This window comes from Labrus bergylta, chromosome 15, assembly GCF_963930695.1.
Source record: "Labrus bergylta chromosome 15, fLabBer1.1, whole genome shotgun sequence".
In the NCBI taxonomy this organism is placed as follows: domain Eukaryota; kingdom Metazoa; phylum Chordata; class Actinopteri; order Labriformes; family Labridae; genus Labrus; species Labrus bergylta.
In genome coordinates this window covers 5838987-5861355 of record NC_089209.1, presented here as the reverse complement: position 1 = coordinate 5861355, position 22369 = coordinate 5838987, and the positions used below count along the sequence as shown (strand labels likewise).

At 40.3% G+C, this 22369-nt stretch overlaps 2 protein-coding genes across 2 annotated transcripts; one reads left to right on the top strand and one right to left on the bottom strand.

Annotated features, from left to right (window-relative positions):
• Positions 1-2118: 2118 nt before the first annotated feature.
• On the bottom strand, positions 2119-7748 carry exoc8 (exocyst complex component 8). Its single transcript, XM_020637071.3, has 4 exons — positions 6488-7748; positions 6145-6398; positions 4525-4773; positions 2119-3273 (listed from the first exon to the last, which is right to left on the bottom strand). The coding sequence occupies exons 1-4, from the start codon at positions 7635-7637 to the stop codon at positions 2866-2868; spliced, it is 2061 nt and encodes a 686-aa protein (XP_020492727.2). The 5' UTR covers positions 7638-7748; the 3' UTR covers positions 2119-2865.
• Positions 7749-8742: 994 nt separating this feature from the next.
• Positions 8743-15129, top strand: sprtn (SprT-like N-terminal domain). Its single transcript, XM_020637040.3, has 5 exons — positions 8743-9347; positions 10926-11025; positions 11280-11408; positions 11495-11789; positions 12667-15129. Exons 1-5 carry the CDS (start codon positions 8998-9000, stop codon positions 13599-13601), a joined length of 1809 nt encoding a protein of 602 aa, XP_020492696.2. The 5' UTR covers positions 8743-8997; the 3' UTR covers positions 13602-15129.
• Positions 15130-22369: the final 7240 nt, after the last annotated feature.

The window sequence follows — 22369 nt, the reverse complement described above, 5'->3', positions numbered from 1 at the left end:
ACATTTCAGAGTCTCTTCATTGATTATAAATCTGTTTTGATCCCTCGCTCCTGAGGTCCACATGCGGAAGTTTCCCTGTGCAAGATACCAAACACCTCTCAAAGCTGTGCTATAGATGTGTAAGTGCGGGCTTGTTTTTATTGCTAATAGTGTAAACCAGAAATCACCCTTTACCATAAAAAAGCAGAAAATGGAAATCTACTTAAATGAAATAAAAATAGTATATGATCAAAGCTTTATGTTACTTTCAAGAAATATTTAAAAGTTGGATGTAAATAACTCCTTAAAAACATGTTGTGTTTAACAAGAAGACAGGGGGAAGGACCCAAAGTCAGACGGCTGAGGCAGAGCTCTTTACAGTTCATTGATTTATTTAGGTTAAAAATGGAGGTACTTGTGTTTACAGGATGGTGAGACAGTAAGGGGTTAAAGCCTGGAGGCTGTTTGTCATCGCCGGGGATTCAAAAGACACAGGCAGGAATCTAAAGTCCACTGAGGTCAAAGGTCAAACACGCGGGTCAGACAAGCTTGTATATCGATACGTGAAGCAAACTGAATCTGGAAAAATGTATCTGGAAAAAAATCGACTTTTTGTTGAATCAAAATGGTTTCAATCCTTTTTGATTTATATTTTTGAGATAAAATACTCACACACACAAAAAAACGTTGTGTTCCCCTTGCGTTTATCCGTTGCTGATGAAGAATCAAAACTACCGTCTCTTCATCATGCGAGGTATTTACTGTCCTCTCCTCTGGGACTTTTCCTCATGGAATAATCCCGCCTGATGTCTTCTTCTCTGCGGATAAGCCGATAACTTTCTCCCGGGGCTTTTTTTTTCCTCAAGCCCCTCGATCACATCAGCACTTATAATGAGATGAGCTGTGGAGCAGAGAGAACAATCGTGTGTCAAATCGTGAGGGGGGGGGGGGGGGCTCCAAAAATATCTCAATCTGCCATCGTGGCACGCTGGGCTTTCGGGGAATGTTTTGGGATGGAAAGATGTGCAATTGTTTTTGTTATGCTGCAGACCGCTTTGACTGCAGCAACAGATGCAAAACAGACTGATTGAATTAAGAACTTTATACTGTTTTATAACAAAATGTGAAGATGTGAAGGACCTGCTCTTTTAATGACACACTTCTAACTACGTTCAGAATTATTGCCATATTTCAAATGCTGTTTTCCGAGAAGGAAAGCAAAACTGGTGAAAGCCTTAATTACACCAACAATGACAGAATACATGAACTGTGCACTACATGTATCAGTTATAATTTCCTTCAAATTACAACTCAAACATCTGATCAGTGTCCATTAACCATGTATTTCATATTTTTACCGACTGCACTCTTTATGATTTCTGTACTCTAAGCCTCCACAAGAGGGAGACATTTCCCAGCAACAAGGATCAACAAATACACACTTCATTTTGCTGAGCTGCCTGAAGAACTTCAATGATTAAATTGTAAATGGACTTGAGCTCGTGTAGTTCTTTTCTAGTCTTCTGACTACTCAAAGGCGCTTTTACATCGCAGGTCACACCTCAAAATTCACACACTGATGGCAGAGGCTGCTGTGTAAAGAGTCCATCAGAAGTGACTAATCCCAATCATGCACATTTACACTAACCGACGAAGCAGCGGGAGAAACTTGGGGTTAAGTGTCTTGCCCAAGGAGACATCGGACATGTGGCTGCAGGAGCTGGGGATTGAACGCCCGACCTTCCGACGAGAGACCGACTCTACCAACTGAGCCACAGCCGTTCAAAAAGACTGAAAACAGGACGACCGGAAATCTCCAGACTAAAAAACTTAAACAACAAACTAAAATAACCAAACCCAGTGAGATAAAACATGCTGAGTGTCAGTGTGTTGTGTTTGTGGGAGAAAAAGGAAAAAAATCTAAGAGGAAGCTCTCCTCAGTGTGTGTGAGCCCCTACCTGCTCCTCTACCTGCTCCTCTACCTGCTCCTCTACCTGCTCCTCTAAATCCCCCTCCTCCTCAGTTGCACTCAGGTAGAGGGAGGGCGGAGAACCAGGGAGAGAGACAACAGGGTCACAAGAAACCCCACAGAGAAATAAAGAAAAAAAAAATGTAAACACAAAAAAATACAAAAGTTGCTCTTATGCATAACAATCTTTATTACATTTCTCGTGTTCTTCTTAAACACAACATGAACATAAACAAGTGCTTTAGCTTTTCAGTCGTCCCTTTCGACCAGTCCGAGTGTCTTCAAAAACTAGTTAGTGTCTGATTATGGTTCAGTGGCATCGAGTAAGAGTTTGAATCAAACACGCTAATAATGTACTGCTTCTAACTTAACAAAAATCATAATGATTAGTTCTATGGTAAGTCAAAACATTCAGATCAGATTTTTGCCAATATCTGATACTCGATTTTTGAAAGAAATGTCAAAGAAAATAGGATCGCCTGCAATGAAAACTGTCAGAAAAGTAACCGTTTGTCTGAAATGTGTTACTAAAGATTCAATTATTTGTTGCACATTTTGAGCAAACAGTGCACTTCTTACCTCTCATTACGTCCTGACATGAAAACAGGAACATGTTCACGGCTCAAAGCCAAATATTGGAAACAGTCACAGGGATATTTGAAAGCCTGTTTTCCTCGGGCAGTAAGCGTTTAAGTGGTGTTAAGTCGATTTCAGGTGTAGAGCAGCTTTCTAAATCTACCTACCTTCAGCTTTGTTTGTTGCATCCTGTCATGTCATGTTTTGTCCTTCAACCTTCAGCCACTGTTGAGCAGTTATCTCTAAAGTTAGGGTTGAAATGTCCAAAGTGTAAAAGCACATGTGTGGGTTTTTTTGTCCACCATCCTGTAAAGCAGTCTCAGAATAACTCCTCATCAGACTCAGACCAGAGACGTGGTGCTCTCTGGGTTGATCCTGACCGGCCTCGTGCTCTTCCTCAGGTCCTGCAGCTGTTTGGCCGGCTTGCCCACGCCCTCCTCGAACCTCCGCTCCACCACGGGCAGCACGGTGTCGTGGAGGAAGGTGGCGTTCTGCACGATGAACGCCTTCTTCTCTGGTTCCTGCTCGCAGCGCAGGCTGTAGTCCACGTGCTGCACGGCCACCAGGATGATCTCCCTCAGGCTCTCCAGGAACACCATGTGCAGCTCGGGGAAGTAGAGCTTCAGGCCCTCCTCCAGGAAGCTCATCATCTGCTTGGTGAAGGCCACGATGGTGTAGCTCAGGTTCACCCAGCAGTCCTCGCCCATGTACTGCTCGAAGCTGCCCATGCCGCAGGTGCGCATCTCATCCTGCAGAGAGAACCATAGAATACGTTCATATTCATATACACAAGATAACAGTGATCAAATCAGACCTGAGGCTCCTTTCTTGCATTTTTTGCACATTTGCACACCTACACTTTGCTCTTTAATAACTTGAATTTCCATTCTGGTATGGGCTCTTGATTGATTTTATTGCGCTGTTTTTATATGGTTTTATATTTTGCTGTGTTGTCTGATTTTCCAATTCGTTTTGGTCCATGTTTTATGGTGATGTTGTCTTTTGTGTTTCTTGTTTTCTGTTTGCTCCTGTTGCAACACAAATGTCCCCTCGTGGGACAATAAAAAAATCTGAATCTGAATCCGAATGTCATTCCCCACTCTCTTATTCTATTTCCTACAGTATCCCCTGTCCTTTCAACATAAAGGCTGCATTAAACCTGTAGATTTTTTATACATATATATATATATATATATATCTCTTTTGAGCTTTTGATACTATATGATAAATAAAATAACAAATAAATACAAAATGACAGAGAAGTCATCCATTTCAAGCAGAAAAGTATCGAAGTATCCCCAGTTTAGACAATGTTACTCTAAGATTAAGATTAAGATTAACTTTATTGTCCCAGTGGGAAATTTGTCTTGGACTTCAGAGTTCTGTTGCAGTAGCAAAATAACAAAATACATTCATTCGCCGGTAAAACATGTCATTTAAATAATCATTAAATTCCATACAAGTGAATTACTAAAACCATAAATATATAATAGTTAAGAAAAGTGATAAACAGTGCAGGTACACCTACACTATACTCTGAATACAAATAGAGAACTCTACCTTCTAGCCTTTAAATTATCCAGCTCTAAACTTTATCGTAAAACAATTAGGAAATCAAAGTCTGTAAACGTGGTTTTTACTGTCATCACATATAACCAGGAGACAAAACTAGAGCACGAGACAAACGTTTAAAAAACAATCTGTAACCATGGAGATTTACATGATGTTAAAGGTTACTTTCTCTTTAAATGTAAGGTTAGAAATGTTTAGATTTCACTGTTCAAAGTTTAACATGTCAAACCTCTGAGACCTGTTTTGTGTTTGTTGCTACATTTCTAATTCATTTAATTCCTGTAATGCTTCAATACGTCATTGTTTTTATTTTCACTTAGATGAGGCCAAACTGCTACATGAATTTTGCTTATTTGTTTAATTTACCTTCTTTTTGTACACTGGGGAAATAATGACAAAAAAAAAAAAAACGTGCAAGCAAATTCCACCTTAAGTTTAGCCAGAGCCTCGGGGGTCATGAGGTTCATCCTCCTCCACATCTCCTCCGAGTTGCGGTGCTTCGTGGCCTCCATGATGATGTCTTTGTAGCTGAGCAGAGCCGCCTTGATGTCTTTGACCAGCAGCGACTGCAGGGTGAAGGTCAGGTCCAGGCCGATCTCCGTCAGCTGCTGACAGTGCTCCTTCGCTACTTTGACGCACTCTGCTGCAGTGGACAGACTCTCCTTACTGTCAAACACCTGCAGAGAGGAGGGGAAACAGGATGTAAGTTACACTGTTCACCCTATGAGAACCTCCAGTGCCTGTGAGTGATGTGCCAACCATTATCCTGAATCTAACCAGCTGATGAGCTTGTCAGGTAGTCAGCGAGTTTAAAGAAATATGTCCCAAAACAATGATTGTTTGAGGTTAAATCATCTCACTACTCTTTCCTGTTTTTAAACTAAGTTTCAAAGTCTAAAGCCAATCAGCTGCTCCTGGATGTGCCAAACACAAGACTGTAAACCAGGGGCCACTGAGCCTTTGTGGTAGCTGCTCCGGACCTGTGGAACGGCTTACCATTTCAAATAAGATCCGCCTAAGACCCCTCTCTACTCTGTGGCCTCCCTTTCGGGATGAGAACGTTTAATCCCTGTGGTGTCTTTAAACTGTCTGTGCCTCGTGTCCGCACTGAGCTCGGGGAAAGAGCGTTTAGTTTTGCTGCTCCCACCACATGGAACTTTCTCCAAAATGACTTGAAAATACGGGATCTCATTTCGCTCGAAGCCTTTGGCTCGATCTTAAAAGATAAAAAAACACGAGACAATTGGACAGTGCCTGTGTTTCTGATTTGTAATCCGTGATCAAGATTCTGCACTTGATCTGTAAATCAATTTGCACGTTGTAAATCGTTGTTCTCTCTTAACTTATTGTTTGTAAACTGTCTCTTTATCATGTAATGCTTTTTATGACATGTGCTGCTGCCCTCATGGCCAGGTCACCCTTGTGAAAGAGATCCTGATCTCAATGGGTTATTTACCTGGTTGAATAAAGGTTAAATAAAAAATAAAAAATAAAAATCCAGACAGATTTGACTTTTATTTTAAGAAGTGTGATTAATTCTTTGTTTTCATGTTTTAACTCTCACCTCTCTGCTCACCTCAGTTGTTCTTAAATGTGCTTTATAAATAAAGTTGACCTAACTAGACTTGACTCAGCGTTTGGAAAGCTGATGAGGTCATAAATCATTTGTATTAATGCACTTTTACATCTTCAAATCTGTTAAAATCAACAGTCAACGTTTGTGATCGCAGCTCTTAACGTCAGAGGACATGTGCTCATGCGTGCACTTTTATTCTTCTTCCAGTGAGCGCCTGTAAAAGCCAGTCAAATGTATGGAAATCAATCTGTTTCTCTCTTCCTTTTAAAGCAGCTGCAGTGACATTGTGCATGATCACAGAGGTATTAAACGTAGAGCGAGCGAGCTCCTCAACTGAGCTTTAAGCACAACTCCAGATTCTTAAGAAAATGGGACGTCTACTAATCTAATCTTCAAAGCTCCCACATGTAACAGGCGGTTCACTGTCAGTCTGACATTCTGCTTTTTTTTTTTTTTTAAATCCTCTTCCTACCTGTTTGCTGAAGGCGTCCACAAACATCCTCATGGCCGTTCTGGACCAGACCACGAAGGCCGAGTAGCAGCCCGTGTTCCCCGCAAAGTCCATCTCGAACTCCTTGGCGGTCTCCAGCAGGCTGGTGAAGAAGATGTTGCAGAGCTTGTGGATGTAGAGCAGCGTGGCTCCCTCGATGCGGAGCTGCCGTATGGCCGTTTGGACAGCGGCGGCGCGATTCTTCAGGAACAACTCGCAGGCTTTTGTAGACTGGCCTGCAACACAAACACACACACAGATTTAATCATATAGCATATAAATGTGGAGTTGAGTGCGATAGATGACATTAAAAACAAAGTAGGACCTAGTCTGATGAGCTGGGACACGGCCCTCCTGGTGGCTTTCGGTCCACCCCGAAGCGACCGATCTGGAGACAACTCAAACACCAGAACCTCCGTCAGCTGCCGCACGCGCTCGTCCACCTTCACCCTCAGCTCCTTGACCCTCGGGGTGACCGGCTGGTCTTTGAGGTACTCGTTGAGCTTGTCCAGGAGGTCGACGGCGCCCTCAAAGTCCCTCTGAGCGATGCACACGTCCAGGTCCTCCGGCAGCTCCTGGATCCACTCGAGGCCGAGGTCCACGCTCTCCTCCGCGTCCGCCGGCCGGTCGTCTTCCACGTCGAACGGGTTGGTGGACACCTCGGCTCGGACGGGAGAAGCAGGCACCTCCTCCTCTTTCTTGTGTTTGTCTTTCGAGACTTTGTTCTTCTTGGTCTCGTCCAGGATCTCCAGCCACTCCTTCTTGATCTTGCTGTTCTCCGCCTGGAAGATGCGGCTGTCTGGGAACATGAGGATCTTGAACATGTCCTTCATCGGAGGGTTGTCCTTCACGTTGACCACGGCGAAGCTCTCCAGGTCATACAGGGCGTTGTACTTGTACTTCACCGCTCCTCTGCGGTTGGGCAACCAGGTGGAGATCAACAGGCAGTCGTTCATCAGGAACGCGTGCACCTTCTGGATCTGGGACATGTTGTCGACATCGAACTCCACAAGGTCACCGTTGTAGACCAGGTGCCTCCCTGGGGTGTCCATGATGTTTTTACCCCCTTCCACTTTCTCCAGCAGAGAGGTGAGCGTCCTCTGCTTCACCTCTTCGGTTTCTTTGGGGAACGCAGCCTGCATCTCCTTGGAGGTCTCGTCCTTGTCTGTGGAGAGCAAGGCCTGAGTGATGCTCTCCATGATGCTCTTCTGCTCCGTCAGGATGTGACTCAGCTGGTACATCTCGCTCTCCAGGTAGGAAATCTCTTTGGCCGTTTCTATAAACTGCCTGTAGTTCTTATAGACGTTTTTCTTCAGGTTTTGAGCCGTTTCGTCGGCCAGGTTTTGGATTTTCTGCCGGTGCTCCTGCAGGTCTCTGTCGCCGTCGGACTGCTGGGACAGCTGCTTCACGTAGTTCTGCGGGTCGAAATTGGGCGATTCGAGCAGCTTCCGCAGCCGGTTCCCCGTTTCCGACATCTTGTGTGTTGTTAAAGTTCACTAATTAACAATAAATTGGCTGCGAATGAAGACAAGAAGAGGAGTTCATGGAGCCACCTCAGTTCACATCCGCTAACAACCCAAAACAGGAAGTGGTAAACTGGTTGACTCCCTGGAACGTCACGGGACCATGACAAGTAGATGGCCAACAAAAACATATCCAAGAAATCATTTAAAGTCGAATTTAATGGGAATAAAAAGTATATGGTTACATAGTAAAAAATAAACATTAATGAAAGACATATATTTGTGTAATTTTGCATTGTTTAAATCCGTAAATTACACAGAAAAAAACCCCGAGTAGATTATGTGATGGCCATCTAAATTAACACGAATACGACTACAAATCCCAGGAATCCCTCGCAGCTATTTCAAAGCACCGGAAGTATGGTCAAGTGTTTGAGAGCACCTGAAATTAAAATTGCAGCAAAACAAAAAAACATATTATACATTTGAAATTTACGGCGATTCACGGCCAATAATCGACCCTCTTTTATTTAAATGTGTATGTCTTAAAATGTTGTTGCTTATCTAACACAAATAACACAAACTTTGCACTACTCGCCTCTGCACTATTATCTTATTTAGCCTTGTACATATTAGTCTTGGCTTATAAAAGTCAAAGTCAACTTTATTGTCAATTTCAAAATATGCCAGACATACAGTGGAATCGAAATTGCGTTTGTCTCCGTCCCGCGGTGCAATACAACCAAAATAAGTTAAAATAAGATCAAATAGATCAAATAAAATAAGGTAAAATAGATCAAATAAAATATGGTAAAATGAGATAAAATAAATAAAACAAAATAAGGTAAAATAAGATAAATAATATTTACAGTAATACATTCTAAATAGTGCAAAAGGTACAAAACAAAATGGTAAATAAAATAAAATTTAAAGAAAAAGTAAACTTTTTTGTGTTTATTGTTGATATTTAATGTTATACCTTTGTACAAAGAGAGCACAGTTTACCAAAGTAAAATTCCTTGTGTGTTTAAGCATACCTGGCCAATAAAGCTGATTCTGATTGTTATTTTTTAATTACAGAAGTTTTATTTTGAAAACCTCACCGGATGTTGTTAATTTCTAGCATGTCCGGGTTGACACGACAGCCGTTAGCTCTAGCTTTGGTCCAACAGCTAGGAACCGACATGAAGATTTTAATGTTTTCTCTGAAACTATGACACGAATCTGTGTTTTTTTAAATAATTGTGTTATTGAAAGTCTGTTCTGTGTCGCCTGTGAGTCTGACACTTGTAGTTTAAAAGCCCTGGATCAGTTAAAGCGGAGCTACATATCCAGCTAGCTCATCTTATTATTTTTACTTTCTCTTTTGGTGATGGACGGAGATTTGCTGCTCGCCATCCAGCTTCAGGAGCAGTTTAACAATGAATACGAGACGTCGTTGTTTTCACCAAACAGCTTCGAGGACTCGGGGGGGCAGAGCAGCAAGAAACGAAAGGTGGAGGTATCTGTAGGTGGAGGAGGCGGCAGCAGCAGCAGCAGCGGTGTTGTCCCCTACTGGAAGCCGACTGCTCGACCCGAGAGGCCGCTGTCCATCGTGGATGAGACCTGGGAGACGCTGGACCCCAGCCCCGATGTTAGAGCCATGTTCCTGGAGTTTAATGACACGTTCTTCTGGGGGAAACTCTGCGGGGTGGAGGTGAAGTGGAGCCCCAGAATGACACTGTAAGTCACTGATTATAAAAGCTCAGTATGTTGACAAACACTGAATCAACACTGTTGAATTAAAAAAAATGGTCTTGAGATTTTTTTTTATTTATTTTAGTTTAGTTTAGTTTATTTATTTTTTAGTTTAATTTAGTTTATTTTTTTTAGTTAATTTTTTTGTTTGTTTAGTTTATTTTATTTTATTTTAGTTTAGTTTTTTTAGTTTAGTTTAGTTTTTTTTTAGTTTAGTTTAGTTTAGTTTAGTTTTTTTTTAGTTTAGTTTAGTTTATTTATTTTTTAGTTTAATTTAGTTTATTTTTTTTAGTTTATTTTTTTGTTTGTTTAGTTTATTTTATTTTAGTTTAGTTTAGTTTTTTTAGTTTAGTTTAGGTTTTTTTTAGTTTAGTTTAGTTTAGTTTAGTTTTTTTTTAGTTTAGTTTAGTTTTTTTTGTTTTGTTTAGTTTAGTTTTTTTTATTTTAGTTTAGTTTAGTTTTTTTAGTTTTTTAGTTTATTTATTTTTAGTTTAGTTTTATTTTATTTTAGTTTTTTTTTTATTATTATTTTGTTTATTTATTTATTTTTAGTTTAGTTTTATTTTTAGTTTAGTTTAGTTTATTTGCACATTTTTTGAAAGAAGAATCAAACAGAAAATTAAAAAGAAAATTAAAAATAAAACACATGTGCAGGTGAGGTAGAAACCCTTGAGGGCTTATCTCAAAACCTCACATTAGTATTAGTAGTAAATATTTATTTTGGTCCATGACCACAAAGGATAGAACATACAAGTACAATGATAAAAAAATAAAAATGGCAGAAAAGGTGTAGGATGAAGCTGAGGCTTATTATGCCTACCCTTTGAACATTTCATTTATACAGTATATCAAAACAAGAATAGCTGTAAAAAACCAAAAACAAACAAAGTAACCTGATTTCACAAAACAGAAAACAGTTGTCAGTTAACCAAATCAAAACAATAAAAGGAAAAAGATAAATAAATGAAAAGCTTTCATAAATTATTAATTACAGTCAGACTATAGTTATAAACATTATCATAATGATGTTTTATATTTTTCTATTACCCTGAACATTAAGAGATTAAACAAAGTTAAAATAAAATACAGTAAAAATAACAAAGTAAGAATATTTACTATCACAAATAAAATGACATACAAACATTGAAAACATAAAAATAGAGAAAAACCGGGCATACAGTATGTAGACACTATAACAAAATCAGGACAATTCACTATTCACTACAAATCTTTCTGACATCAACGTATTTCTGAGTCTTAACTTGTATCTAGAAAAAGACAAAAAAGTCATCAAGTAAATAAATATACGTGTTCCATAATTTGACTCCACGGTATCTTATTGAGTCCTCGAGATGTACGACACATTGGTAGGTAGAGGTTATTGGTTTGTCTAGTTGAGTAATAGTTCACTTGAGAATTAAAACTTAGGTTTAGTTTGTTCATTGGAGGTTTGGCATTACGCACGGTGAGCATGTGTGTACATAACCTCTCCAATGAGGGTTATAGCAGATGTGTGCCTCCTGTCTTTAGTGACCCATGTTCCTCTTGTTTGTTGTCCTGCAGGTGTGCTGGTGTGTGTTCTTACGAGGGCCGAGGTGGGCTGTGTTCGATCAGACTGAGTGAGCCTCTGCTGAAGCTCAGACCGAGAAAAGATCTTGTGCAGGTAAGCCAGTCTCACTTTATATTTCTCTTATAGTAAAACACTTAAAATCTTGTCATTTGCATGCAGTAAAGAAAGTAGATTGCACTTATAGGGGGAAAGTAATTAGGACCAAAATTCCTCTTGTGCATAACAACAACTCTTCCTATGAATTTCAGTCCATAGACATTTTGCCATCTGCCCTAAAGCTCAAGCTGCAATTGTGTGTCTTGTATGATGTTGTAGTGGGAAACCGCTCATTTATCTTGTTTCCGCAGACTCTCCTTCATGAAATGATCCACGCGTTGCTGTTTGTGACCCAGAACAACAGAGACAGAGACGGTCATGGGCCTGAGTTCTGCAAACACATGAACCGGATCAACGACGCCACAGGGACAAAGATTTCTGTGGGTGTATTTGTTATTACACTTTTTTGTCTTCTGTTGTTTCAGCATATAAAACATATTCTGAAACGCGTCTCTTTCCTCCTCAGGTCTACCACAGCTTCCACGATGAGGTCGATGTGTATCGGCAGCACTGGTGGAAATGCGACGGGCCCTGTCAGAACCGCAAACCCTACTTCGGCTTCGTAAAGAGGGCCATGAACCGGGCTCCCTCCTCCCAGGACCCCTGGTGGGAGGACCACAGGAGGACGTGTGGAGGGACTTACATCAAGGTTAAGGAGCCCGAAGGATACGGCAAAAAAGGAAAGAAGGATGGCAAAAAGGACGGCAAGTCTTTGGAGAAGAAGGGCCCAGGAAATGGAAAGCCTTCAAGTACGACTGCAGGTGATCATTTGTTTTTTCTTTTATGTAAAGCTGTTATAAACCACAAAAAGTTGGGTTCACTTGTAAAATTGATCTTTTGCAAAACTCTTATTTGCTTTCTTTTTGGATGTTAAATTAAAAAAAATAGGCACTACTCAACTTCCAGAATGCTTAGCTTTGCACTAAAATGGGCAAACTGCACGCCTTGCTTTACTATATAAAAATGTAACACCTTTCTCCTTCTACCCGTACATAGCTAACTTATGACACTTGCAGAAAACTCCTGAAAAAGGATATTTCCACGAGCAGCGTCGAACTGCACGTAGCATTTATTCAAAGGCAAATTTTTTCATTAGCCATATAGCGGAGTCATATAGCGGACTCTGTTGCTTCGTCCCTTACTTCCGCATTGTTGTTTTTTTTTTACATCACGTCTTACCTCAAGAGACCCCCCCGCACACCCCCCACCTGACAGGTATAGTCTCCCACTGTGAGGTTCATATGAACAGCCAGGTCAGGAGAATATCCGGAGCAGTCGTTTTGAAATGATCTAGACATTTTCAGGAGTGTATATGTGAAAACGGCTAAGCTGAAAAGTGTAAACAGAACATTGTGGTTTTATCCTGTGATGAATTTTGGCAAGGCATGGTAGATTCCTCTAAACCACCACAGGTCAGTTCTACACTTGGGTATAAATCAGTTTATCAGGCTATCAGAAAATAAGTGAATAGTTTCAGATTTCTGAAATGTGAAACAACTAAGAGGATATTGTGTTTCATTTTTTGAGAATCCTTTCACCACGTATTGAGTACAGTAATTATCTCAGTCGAACATCTTAAAGTATGAAGTATGCCCGCCTGCCTTCCTGCCTCTGAATGTGTTCCTTTCTCCCTCTCAGGTTCTGGATTACAGGACATCAGAAACATTATCCCATTCAGCGGGAAAGGTTTCCTACTGGGAGGGCAGTCACAGACCTCCACGTCTTCAAAACCACCAGTGCCCGTCTTCTCTCCAAAGAAACTCCTCACGCCTTCACCTCCAGCTAAAATCTCCCCAGGACTCTCCAACACCTTTACCTCCGTCAGACCGGGTGCCTCCACATGGCAGAAGCCCCCTGTGAAGAGGTCTGTCAGTAACACGCGGGCTTTTGTCAACATTAATGGCTCTCCAGTGAGAATCTCCAGAGCTCAAGGCGGCGGCAGCAGCAGCCAAGAAGCAAATCAAATCAAACAAAAATCAATTGAAGACCTCTTTAACCGCACAAACTTCAGGAAGTCACTAAGTCAAACCTCTAACTCAAACACAGAAACTAAAAAAGATTCACCGAACAATTCAACGGGTGCTACCTCTGCTTCTTCCTTCTTTTCTAAACAACAAAGTAACAACTCAGCTTCCTCTCCAAAAACATCCAAACCTAGTCCCAGTAAACCCGGCAGTTCTACGTTTTCCTCATCAGGAACTAAAGGCAGCCCTGTGAAACCGACACAGTCCAAGTACTTCAATCATTCTAACAGTGAGAGCGCATCAGGGTCTGTCTCGAGGAAGAGGCCGTGGGACGAGCGCAGCAGCTCAGCCAGCATCTTCGACTTCTTCCAGAAGACGTTAGGCAGCGACTCAGCGGCGTCGAGGGAGTCGGTGAAGACAAATTCCCCCGCAATGCAGCAAAGAACTGCCACTGCTCCCACCTCCTCCTCCTCCTCCTCCTCCTCCTCTTCTGCTGCTTCTTCTTCATCATCCTCCTCCTCCCCTGCATTGATGGTCAGCTGTCCTGTGTGCCAAGCAAAGGTGCAGGAGTCAAAGATCAACGCACATCTTGATTCCTGCCTCTCCTAAACAAGGAGACGGGTTAGTGCAGGAAAGAGGACATTCCAATAAGACCGACTTCCAAAATGCCTAAAAAGAGACTTAAGAAATCTTGCTGTGTTGGGTTTTTCTGATTTTTATCTGAAGATGATCTAATACTCCCTTTACGGTTTGACATCTTGAAAATTGAGTGAAGAAGCTGATCTTTTAAGCTGCTTTCACACATGCATTTCTAAAAAAAATTGCAAATTTTAAGACAGCCCACCCCTGAAATTTTCCAAAGTTTTTAGCCACATGTCCCCCTCAGACGGGAGGAAGGCTTCTCAGGAGGCAGGAAATGACGCAAAACTGATGCTGAAGTCCCAATGTTGACTTGATATCCAGTCATAATGACATTTATTGACTTGTTATCAATGCTACATGTTATTAGATGGATTCATGGTGTGAACGGGTTGAGAGGAAAATAACAAACTGGGGAGCAGAAAAGAGTACGAAGCTGCTTTATTCTGGTACGACGATCACACCAGTCACTCACTGGTTGCGTTATATAAATTATTAACACCTCACCCGCTTGCTAGCTGTGAATTTTCCTAAATATTACCTGCTGCGTTCACACATCAGCTCACTCTGACTTCATGTGGAAAATGTCCCGGGGAGCCGGCAGGGAAAAGTCCAGGTAAAATCAGGGTGAAAAATTAGTCCGTTTGTGTGCACACATGCAGCTCAGTTTTAAAAAATTTTACATTTTCAGGAATGTTTGTGTATGTGTGAATACAGCATTAGAGAGTTGGACTACAGGTTTGAGTTATTGTTTTGCTGCAAGAGTGAGAATTATTTTCCTCAGGAGTGCCTGACACATTATTCTCAGACGACAGCAGAGTTTAACAGACGATGTATATTCATAGACTTTTACTTTCATACAGATTCAATTCATCAGCTAAAACAAACACAGTTCCATTTTATTCTGTCAGAAATTGAATCATCTGAAGTTTAGTTTCACACTCGCTGAAAGTCTTACTAGCAGTGTTTCAGGTTAGCAGTTAATGAGAGTTGAATGGTGTGATGTCAAAGCAGACTAAATAATGATTCTTGAACCCAGAAGCTGCTGTGTTAGCAGTCAGCTTATTTTTGGTTCCTGCAGTGTGTGATGCCTCCTCCACCTCTAATCTGCATCCGCTGCCCTTCAGACAGCAGGAGACGCTGACTGACCTCTGCTGATCTGCAGGAGTCGGGTTACACTTTAGCAGGCTGTTTATTTTCTGCACGTCTTCCCGTTTATACTGCACCCGTCTGCAGTGTGAGGCAGGACTGAAGTATCTGATTTTGCCTTTTCTGAAGCAATCATGTTCTGATGTTGAGCTTCTTCTATCAGATATGGTCAAGAACAATTAAGGAAGCTTTTTTACTTTGAAGGGACTGTGATTACAAAATGTCATATGTGCTGCTACAACATGACAGTTTTATTTCTGTATGTTCAACTTTTATATGTCGAGTTTGTTTTAAAGGACATTTCTAAATATGTTTAACTTTTTATTGTTGAATAAAAGTTTTGACCGATTTTATTTTGACGGAGCATCTTTCTTGCTAGTATCTATCGAGAAAAATTGAAGAAGTCTTTAAATAATTACCACAACAGTTAAAGCTCCTCTGGGGAACTATGGTGTCATGTTGATTTTGGCGCCCCCTGTGGACAAAGTGAGACGATTCATCTCTTTGCGGATGTTGTCATATACATTTTTATTATTTTCATCCAGTTGTTGAGATGGTCCAGCACTTACAAACGTGAAAGCAAGTACATGAAATATGACAGTGCTGCTAAAGGATTGTCAAAATATCTCCAAATATGTTCTCGATGGACCTTAGATCTCTAAAACCAAATTTTATAACAATCTTTCCAATCGAATAAATATCATATCAGAATGAATGTAGGAGCCATAACCTTTATTATTCACCTGTTTATTATTATTCAGTTTTATTAAAATTCGCAGAGGCCCTGCTTGGCAACAGTCACAGCAGGCAAATGCTCGGGGGGCCCCAAGGGATCATTGGTGATTCTACAGTCTGTTGGGGCCCTAGGCAAAAATCAATCGGGCGCCCCTAACAACCAGCGTTCATCACCATTATGTCTGCCAGCTTTTACTTCCTCCTCTTCCTCATTTTTTCCTGTGTCTTTTTTTCCTCTCCTGTAGACGTATAATTCTTCTTTTCTTTGTTGCCCTTCATCGACAAACTTTGGTTTTCACAGCGATCATGCTGCAACACTTAGCAGGGCATTGAGAGTGAGTGCTGGCAGATTGTGCCCACTTAGGGAGGTTCTCTACTGTCATTGCAAAAATTTGCACATTTTGGGTTACATTTTTGAGCCCTCATGGGTCCCCTACTGGTCCGGGGCCCCAAGCAGTCGCCTGCCTTGCCTGAAGACAAGCAGCGCCTCTGCAAAGGATGACACAAACACATCAGTGGCTTAAAATGTGAAAAGTTTGCAATGACAGTAGGGAAGCTCCCTAATGGGGCCCCATGACAAAAGAAAGAGGAAAGGGAGTGTTAAGCTGTGTGGTGTGACTCGGACACAGATGATAGGGCTTGTATATTTTCTGTTTTACTCTATAGTCACCGTCATGTTTCTCTTTTTAATCAGTATTATTTTATCTATCTTTTTTAATTAACAGTTTAAACACGTCTGGACTTCAGCAAGTTTTTGACATGTCACAGTAAGGAGCCCACTTTGTCTCTTAGTGGCCTTCTTCAGACACATTTTTAGCTATATTGCTCCACAAAGTAGATCACCATCAGCAGGAGCTGTTGGTTTTGCAGATTCAGTTTGTGTTTGTGATTTGGATATGAGGACGTTTGTTAAAATATGAGATCAATGTTGCCTCAAGCAGCTTTATCCATCTGGTCTCATCAAGTAGAGTCATGAAAGTTCTTCACCCGTCATGAATAGAGCTGTAATGGTGATATGGGAGCGGAAAAGGCAGACACAAAGTGGGTGTTTCAGAGCTGGTGGTTGAGCTTAAAGAGGGGGAGGGCAGAGGTCAGGCAGGGTGAGGCCAGCTGCTGGTCAGGACCACACCCCTCCTGACTCTGCAGCGCAGACCAGAGGGAACAACAAAACACCCATCCCACTTCAATTCACCACAGTCTGCTGCTGCTGCTGCTGCTGCACATGTTCCATACCATCTGGCTGCTCGTGCATCTGCCTTTGAAGTGAATAGTACATCTGGGGAGAAAAGCTCAGGTTTTACCTGATGTTTGAGGCACCAAAATGAAAAGATGAAATACTTTTTCACAATCTGGAGTGTTTCAATAAATAACAAAGTCGTATGTAAGACGTCTGGGCTGGGATTTAACAGTTTACAACATCAAAAATATCAAATATTATTCTTTAAGGGACACAATGTTTCACAAAACTTCATAAAAAATCTGGTAAGATTGCATCATAAAGGGCCAGAGAGCAAAACATTTTGTTCAGTTTCTTGCTTCTGTCACATGTTTTGTACCGACAACATGTATTTTAGATGAAAATTAAATCTATAATCCGTGGCTAACTGAAAATGACTTTAGTGTAACTTTATTGTGAGAGCAGAACCAGACTCATGATGAACAGCCGTCTGCCGAAACTGAGTTGGGCTTGAAAGATGGGATAGAGGGAGATGCAGGAAGAAAGACATTTTAAGTAAAACATTAAGTTGGACTTCGTTGTACCTTGGACTTTTGGAAGCCTTTTTGTCCAAATAAAAAAATATATTATTTGCAAATGGGTTCAATACTTTCAAACTGTGACAAAATCATTCTCTTGTGACTCTGCTAAAAACTCCTACAATCCTGAAATGTACAGGGGTCACAGGAAGGAAAAAATGTTGCCCACTGGCTTAAATCTTCAACTGAAATATACATGAAGCCGTCAAATAAAATGTGTTGTGGTGGTGAGAGTAGAATATTTCACTCTGAAATGTTGCAGATTAGAAGTGAAATAAAAGTACCTCAGAGTTTAACTAAGGTAAAAAAAATATATTTGAGGTAATGTACTCATTCTGTTACTTTCCACCACTTGTTATTGCACTCAGGAGTGAAAAATGTATAGGGCAAGAAAATGTGACCAAATAGTCACAACGATTCCCACGGAAATAACTCTGTTTCCTGCAGAAATAAGGAAGGAAGGCTGGAGGAAGATGCTATTTTCCCGTCCTTTGGCGACTGAGCAAACAAATGCTCGAAACATATCTGTCGCTGTTGAACCCTTGTGCACCACTTCCATAACTTAACTACATAGCTTCCACTTATTTTTATTTTTTTTGATGATTTGACACTATGAAGCATACAGCTGTTGTCACCACAATGACCATAACGTCATGCTCGACCCCTCAGAGGAGGAAATACTCGTGTCACTGACAGCAGCTGTTCTAAGCGGCCACGCCTCTTCCCTGACCTGCTGCACACTAACACTATAGAATAACACTAAAGGGAGCTGACCTCCTCCAAACACACACACACACACACATACACTCCCTCCCGCCTTCTTTTCACTCCTTTTGTCTCTCTCTGACAGTGATGCATCCCAGACGAGCTTCAAGTTCAATGTTATGTTTAGCTGGATGAGCTGCAATAGGGCTGACATTTTTTTGGGGGCGGTTCTTTCCTATAGAACAAATCTCTGTAAGAACACATTTAAAAACAAAAGGTCAATATATTACGTTTCTGTGTACTTCATTTCTGTTCTTCTGAAATTGTAAAATAACAAAAAAGAAATTGGCCATACATGGTGTGATTAACGTACCACACACAACAGGGTCAGCAGACTACAGTCTAATCAGTACCTTATTCATTTTGTTAAACTGTACATGTGCCTCGATTTTAATCTTTTAATACAAAATAAATGCTTGCTTTTCCTCTTTCTCACAATCATAGTCGTCTCAAACTGTAGTTGTTGTTTCTTCCCAGACATGTTCATAAGACTTCTTTGGTCTCATCCATGATTTAGAGTTGGCTGGAAAAAACAAAAATGACTTATTTATTATGGTAAATACTGAGACTGATAGTTCATGCATGGTGGTAAATATCTTGAACGGTGAAGCACAAACACATATTTTACCTTTGAAGCTGCAACTTTTGTAGACATGTAAATCCTTCACTAACAGTAATGATACATTTTATTTAAAGGCGCCTTTCAAAACACTCAAGGTCACGTTACAAAGCAGAGATACAAACAACAAAGGAACAATACAGAGATCAAATTAACATTAAAACGGAAAATTTCCAATGTATGAAATCATTGTGTGTAGAGGATTTATGAGACAAGGTGGATAATGATCAAGCAGAATATGCCAGTTTAAAAAGATGTGTTTTGAGATGAGATTTGAAAATGGAGAGAGAGTAAATGTTACTGATGTTTGGTGGGAGGGAGTTCCAGGGTGAAGGCTCTGGACACCATGGTGGACAGGCGTGAGGGCGGTGGAGTGAGATGAATGGAAGAAGAAGACCTGAGAGTGCGCGTGCAGGAGTTCAGAGAGAAACAGAGAAGTGAGGTTATGGACGGCCTTAAAGGTGAGGAGCAGAATCTTGAAGTCAAAGCGGTGTTTAAGTGGGAGCCAATGAAGCTGCTGAAGGACAGGAGTGATGTGATTAATGGAGGGGGTTCTGAATCTTTAATATTTTTAAATACATCCCCAATGCCAATGTTGTCAGTGTATTCATTTTGAGGTTTTAAAGCAATGCCAAGTAGTTTAATTTAAAGAGCATTTTACAAGATGACGTCTTCAAATTGTTTGTTTGGTGTTAAAACCCAAAGATGTTCCATTTACAGTAACATACCGTAAAACAGAAAATCAGCAGATGCTCACATTGGAGAAGCTGGAGTCCCTGCAACTCGTGAGCAGTTTTCCTAATAAATGACTTAAAAACTCTTTTTTTTTTTTCATTTTCCATTGACAGATAATCAATTGACGATCATCTATACTGTGTAAACACAAACATGTGTTCAATGTACCTAAAACAAGGCTTAATAACAGATGTAAATAGACAATTCAGAAGAAGAATTACAGTGAAATAAGAATTGTGCTCAAACGAATGCAGACAAAATACAACATAAGCATCAGAGAAGGTATGATGCGAGACATCTTTGTGAATCTACTCGTGTAATTACTGTGATTTCATCTTTGCCTTCGGAAAGATATCGCTTTCCAGCTGAGACATAAGCGGATATCTTTACATCATTATTAGCCGGCCTACGCTAAGTGGCGCAAAGTCATTGTGCTTTTTAGTAAGGCAGATTAACACCAGCATGCTGGGGTTACATGTATCCCCAGGGGGTGCCATCATACGCCTAATCCTTTGATCTCAGGAGGCAGTGCTGATGATGGCGATGATTGTGATGACCATGGCGTGATGATGAAAGCTTAGGGGACCTTCTGCTCATAAATATCCTGAACATACGAGATTTTCCTTCATCAGTGCCTCTAAATCGTGCAGCTGTGGACGCTCAGCTGCTGGCTAATTCTTTTAAGAGCTGGATTACTTTGAAGAGAGGGGATGTGGTGCTTTCAAGGGCAAATATACCGTGTTAGGTGATAACACGATACTAAAACAGTCAAATACCAATTTTACAGCATATATGCCTAACTTTTAAGTAGAAAAACAAACAAAATTGGGACTCAAAATGGCATAGAAAAAGAAGTAAAAGTGTTTAGCTTTAGTGTCGCGAACTTAAAATACTGGTAGCTAACACACAGATTTGCCGTTTTGGCCGTTTTGCTAGCACTAGCCTAGGTTAAGGTATTTGAGTCATCAATTCTAAACTGATTCCAATCAAAGTTGGCCTTTACTGTTATGCAGTATCCTGTGGGGTGAGTTAATAAAAGGAAAAACACATTTGAGCTAGCAAGCTTACGCAGGAGACATTTACGCTAATTCTTCTCTTACAATCGGTAAGAGAGTTAGCTATACTAGCTACGGCTAATTCCTCTTTCTTACAATTACAAACAATATATTTGTAAAGTGCATTCCCTTCCCTTTGTTGTAGTATGACTTTTGTTTATGTAATCCTTGATATTTGACATTAATTTAAGAGTGTTATATTCTTTAAAGAGAGTTATCTTGCTTACTACAAAAGCTTCTTAGTAGCATTAGCTTACTAGCATAATATTTTCCCATTTTTAGTGTCAAGTTGTGTCAAGAAAAGAAATGAGTACAAACTACTCTCACTCTAAAGAAGAGAGAGAGGGAAAGATAAAATACACAGGCTAGTCTATATTACACAAAATGCTAAAGAACCCATAGGTTAGGCTAATATGGCAGCTAGCCTATACAGAAACATTTTGATTTATTTTGATTTTGAAAACAAATATAATCAAAACCTCATTCAGTCATTAGAAATGGTTGTTAAAAGCAGGATGCTAAAATAAAGTTTTTTTATGTTTATTATGAAGATTGAGACCCCGTAGGCCTTTTTACATCTGAGTATCAGAGTATCAGGCTACTCCGGTGTGTGTGTGTGTGTGTGTGTGTGTGTGTGTGTGTGTGTGTGTGTGTCTGTGTGTGTGTGTGTGTGTGTGTGTCTGTGTGTGTGTGTGGTATAGCACATGCTGCTCTTTTGCCGAGGAGTGTGTGCTGCTTTTGTGTCTTGGTTTCAAGGTTATTGTTGTGTTATTGTTGTGACGGGACTTCAGGCTGGGGGGGCTGGAAGTGAAGCCCACCATCTGTCCTTTATGCTCAAACTATTGTCTTGCAAACACACACACTCCTCATTGTGTCCTCATCCCCTCTCTGTGTTCACTGTGATTGGGGAAATCCATCAATGTGTAGCCTATTATTGTATCTAAGTACTGAAATGAACACAATCTTCTATTAAAAAATATAAGCTTCATGCCAAAAACTATTGACAGATAACATAAACGTTCAATAATCAATGTTTCTATAACAGATAATCTAACCCGACATGAATAGACATTTTATTGCTTTCTAATTTACTTCAGTAAACAGAAACTAGTCCCTCTGTACATTTGAACCTTTTGTGTTTATGAATATTTATAAAAACATATTTTTCAGTGGAAGTCTTTGGACATTTTAGGACTTATATGTGTCAAGTTTCCTATTAATTGAACTCAATCTTATTGTCTTTCTAGTTAAAATGAGTTAGATGTATTTCTTATACGTCTAGTTTGTGTTCATCTAACTTTTTATACTGATGAAATTAAAACATTTGAAAATGGTGGGGGGAATACATTGGCTATCTCTTTACTTGGCAAGGAGACGCCCAGCCATAGCAGCCACTGTGTTAAAAGGACAGGAAGCGGATTTAACTACTGAGCCACGATCAAATATAATCAAGCTCACAAAAACTAGTCATGATAAGACCTGAAGCTGGTATTTCAAATTAAAGCTGTGGGATTTTTATGGCATGGCAGACTGAACTGTGGACTGTAAAGAGAATATTTCTTAAGCTTGATCTATTGGTTTTTAAAGGATATGACAAGGGGCTCATATCACATCCCTATAAAGTTCATACACAGGCCTATTTAATATAAATACACCTAAGCAGGACCAGATTAAGGCCCAGTGGTTGTCTGCCTTGACATTTTTTCACCATGACAAAAAAAGGTATATCTGCGTAGTTGTGAATGAATTGTAGCCTATTTTGATTTGTTTAACTCCAACATTATGTCAACATTTCATTCTACATATCTCTTTAAGCTATACATTTTCATTTTGCTACGCTATAATTTTTGACTAAATCGTCAAGTAGGCAATGTGGCCAACTATTTGGGAAATAGACTATATAATGAATTTAGTAATCTAATTTA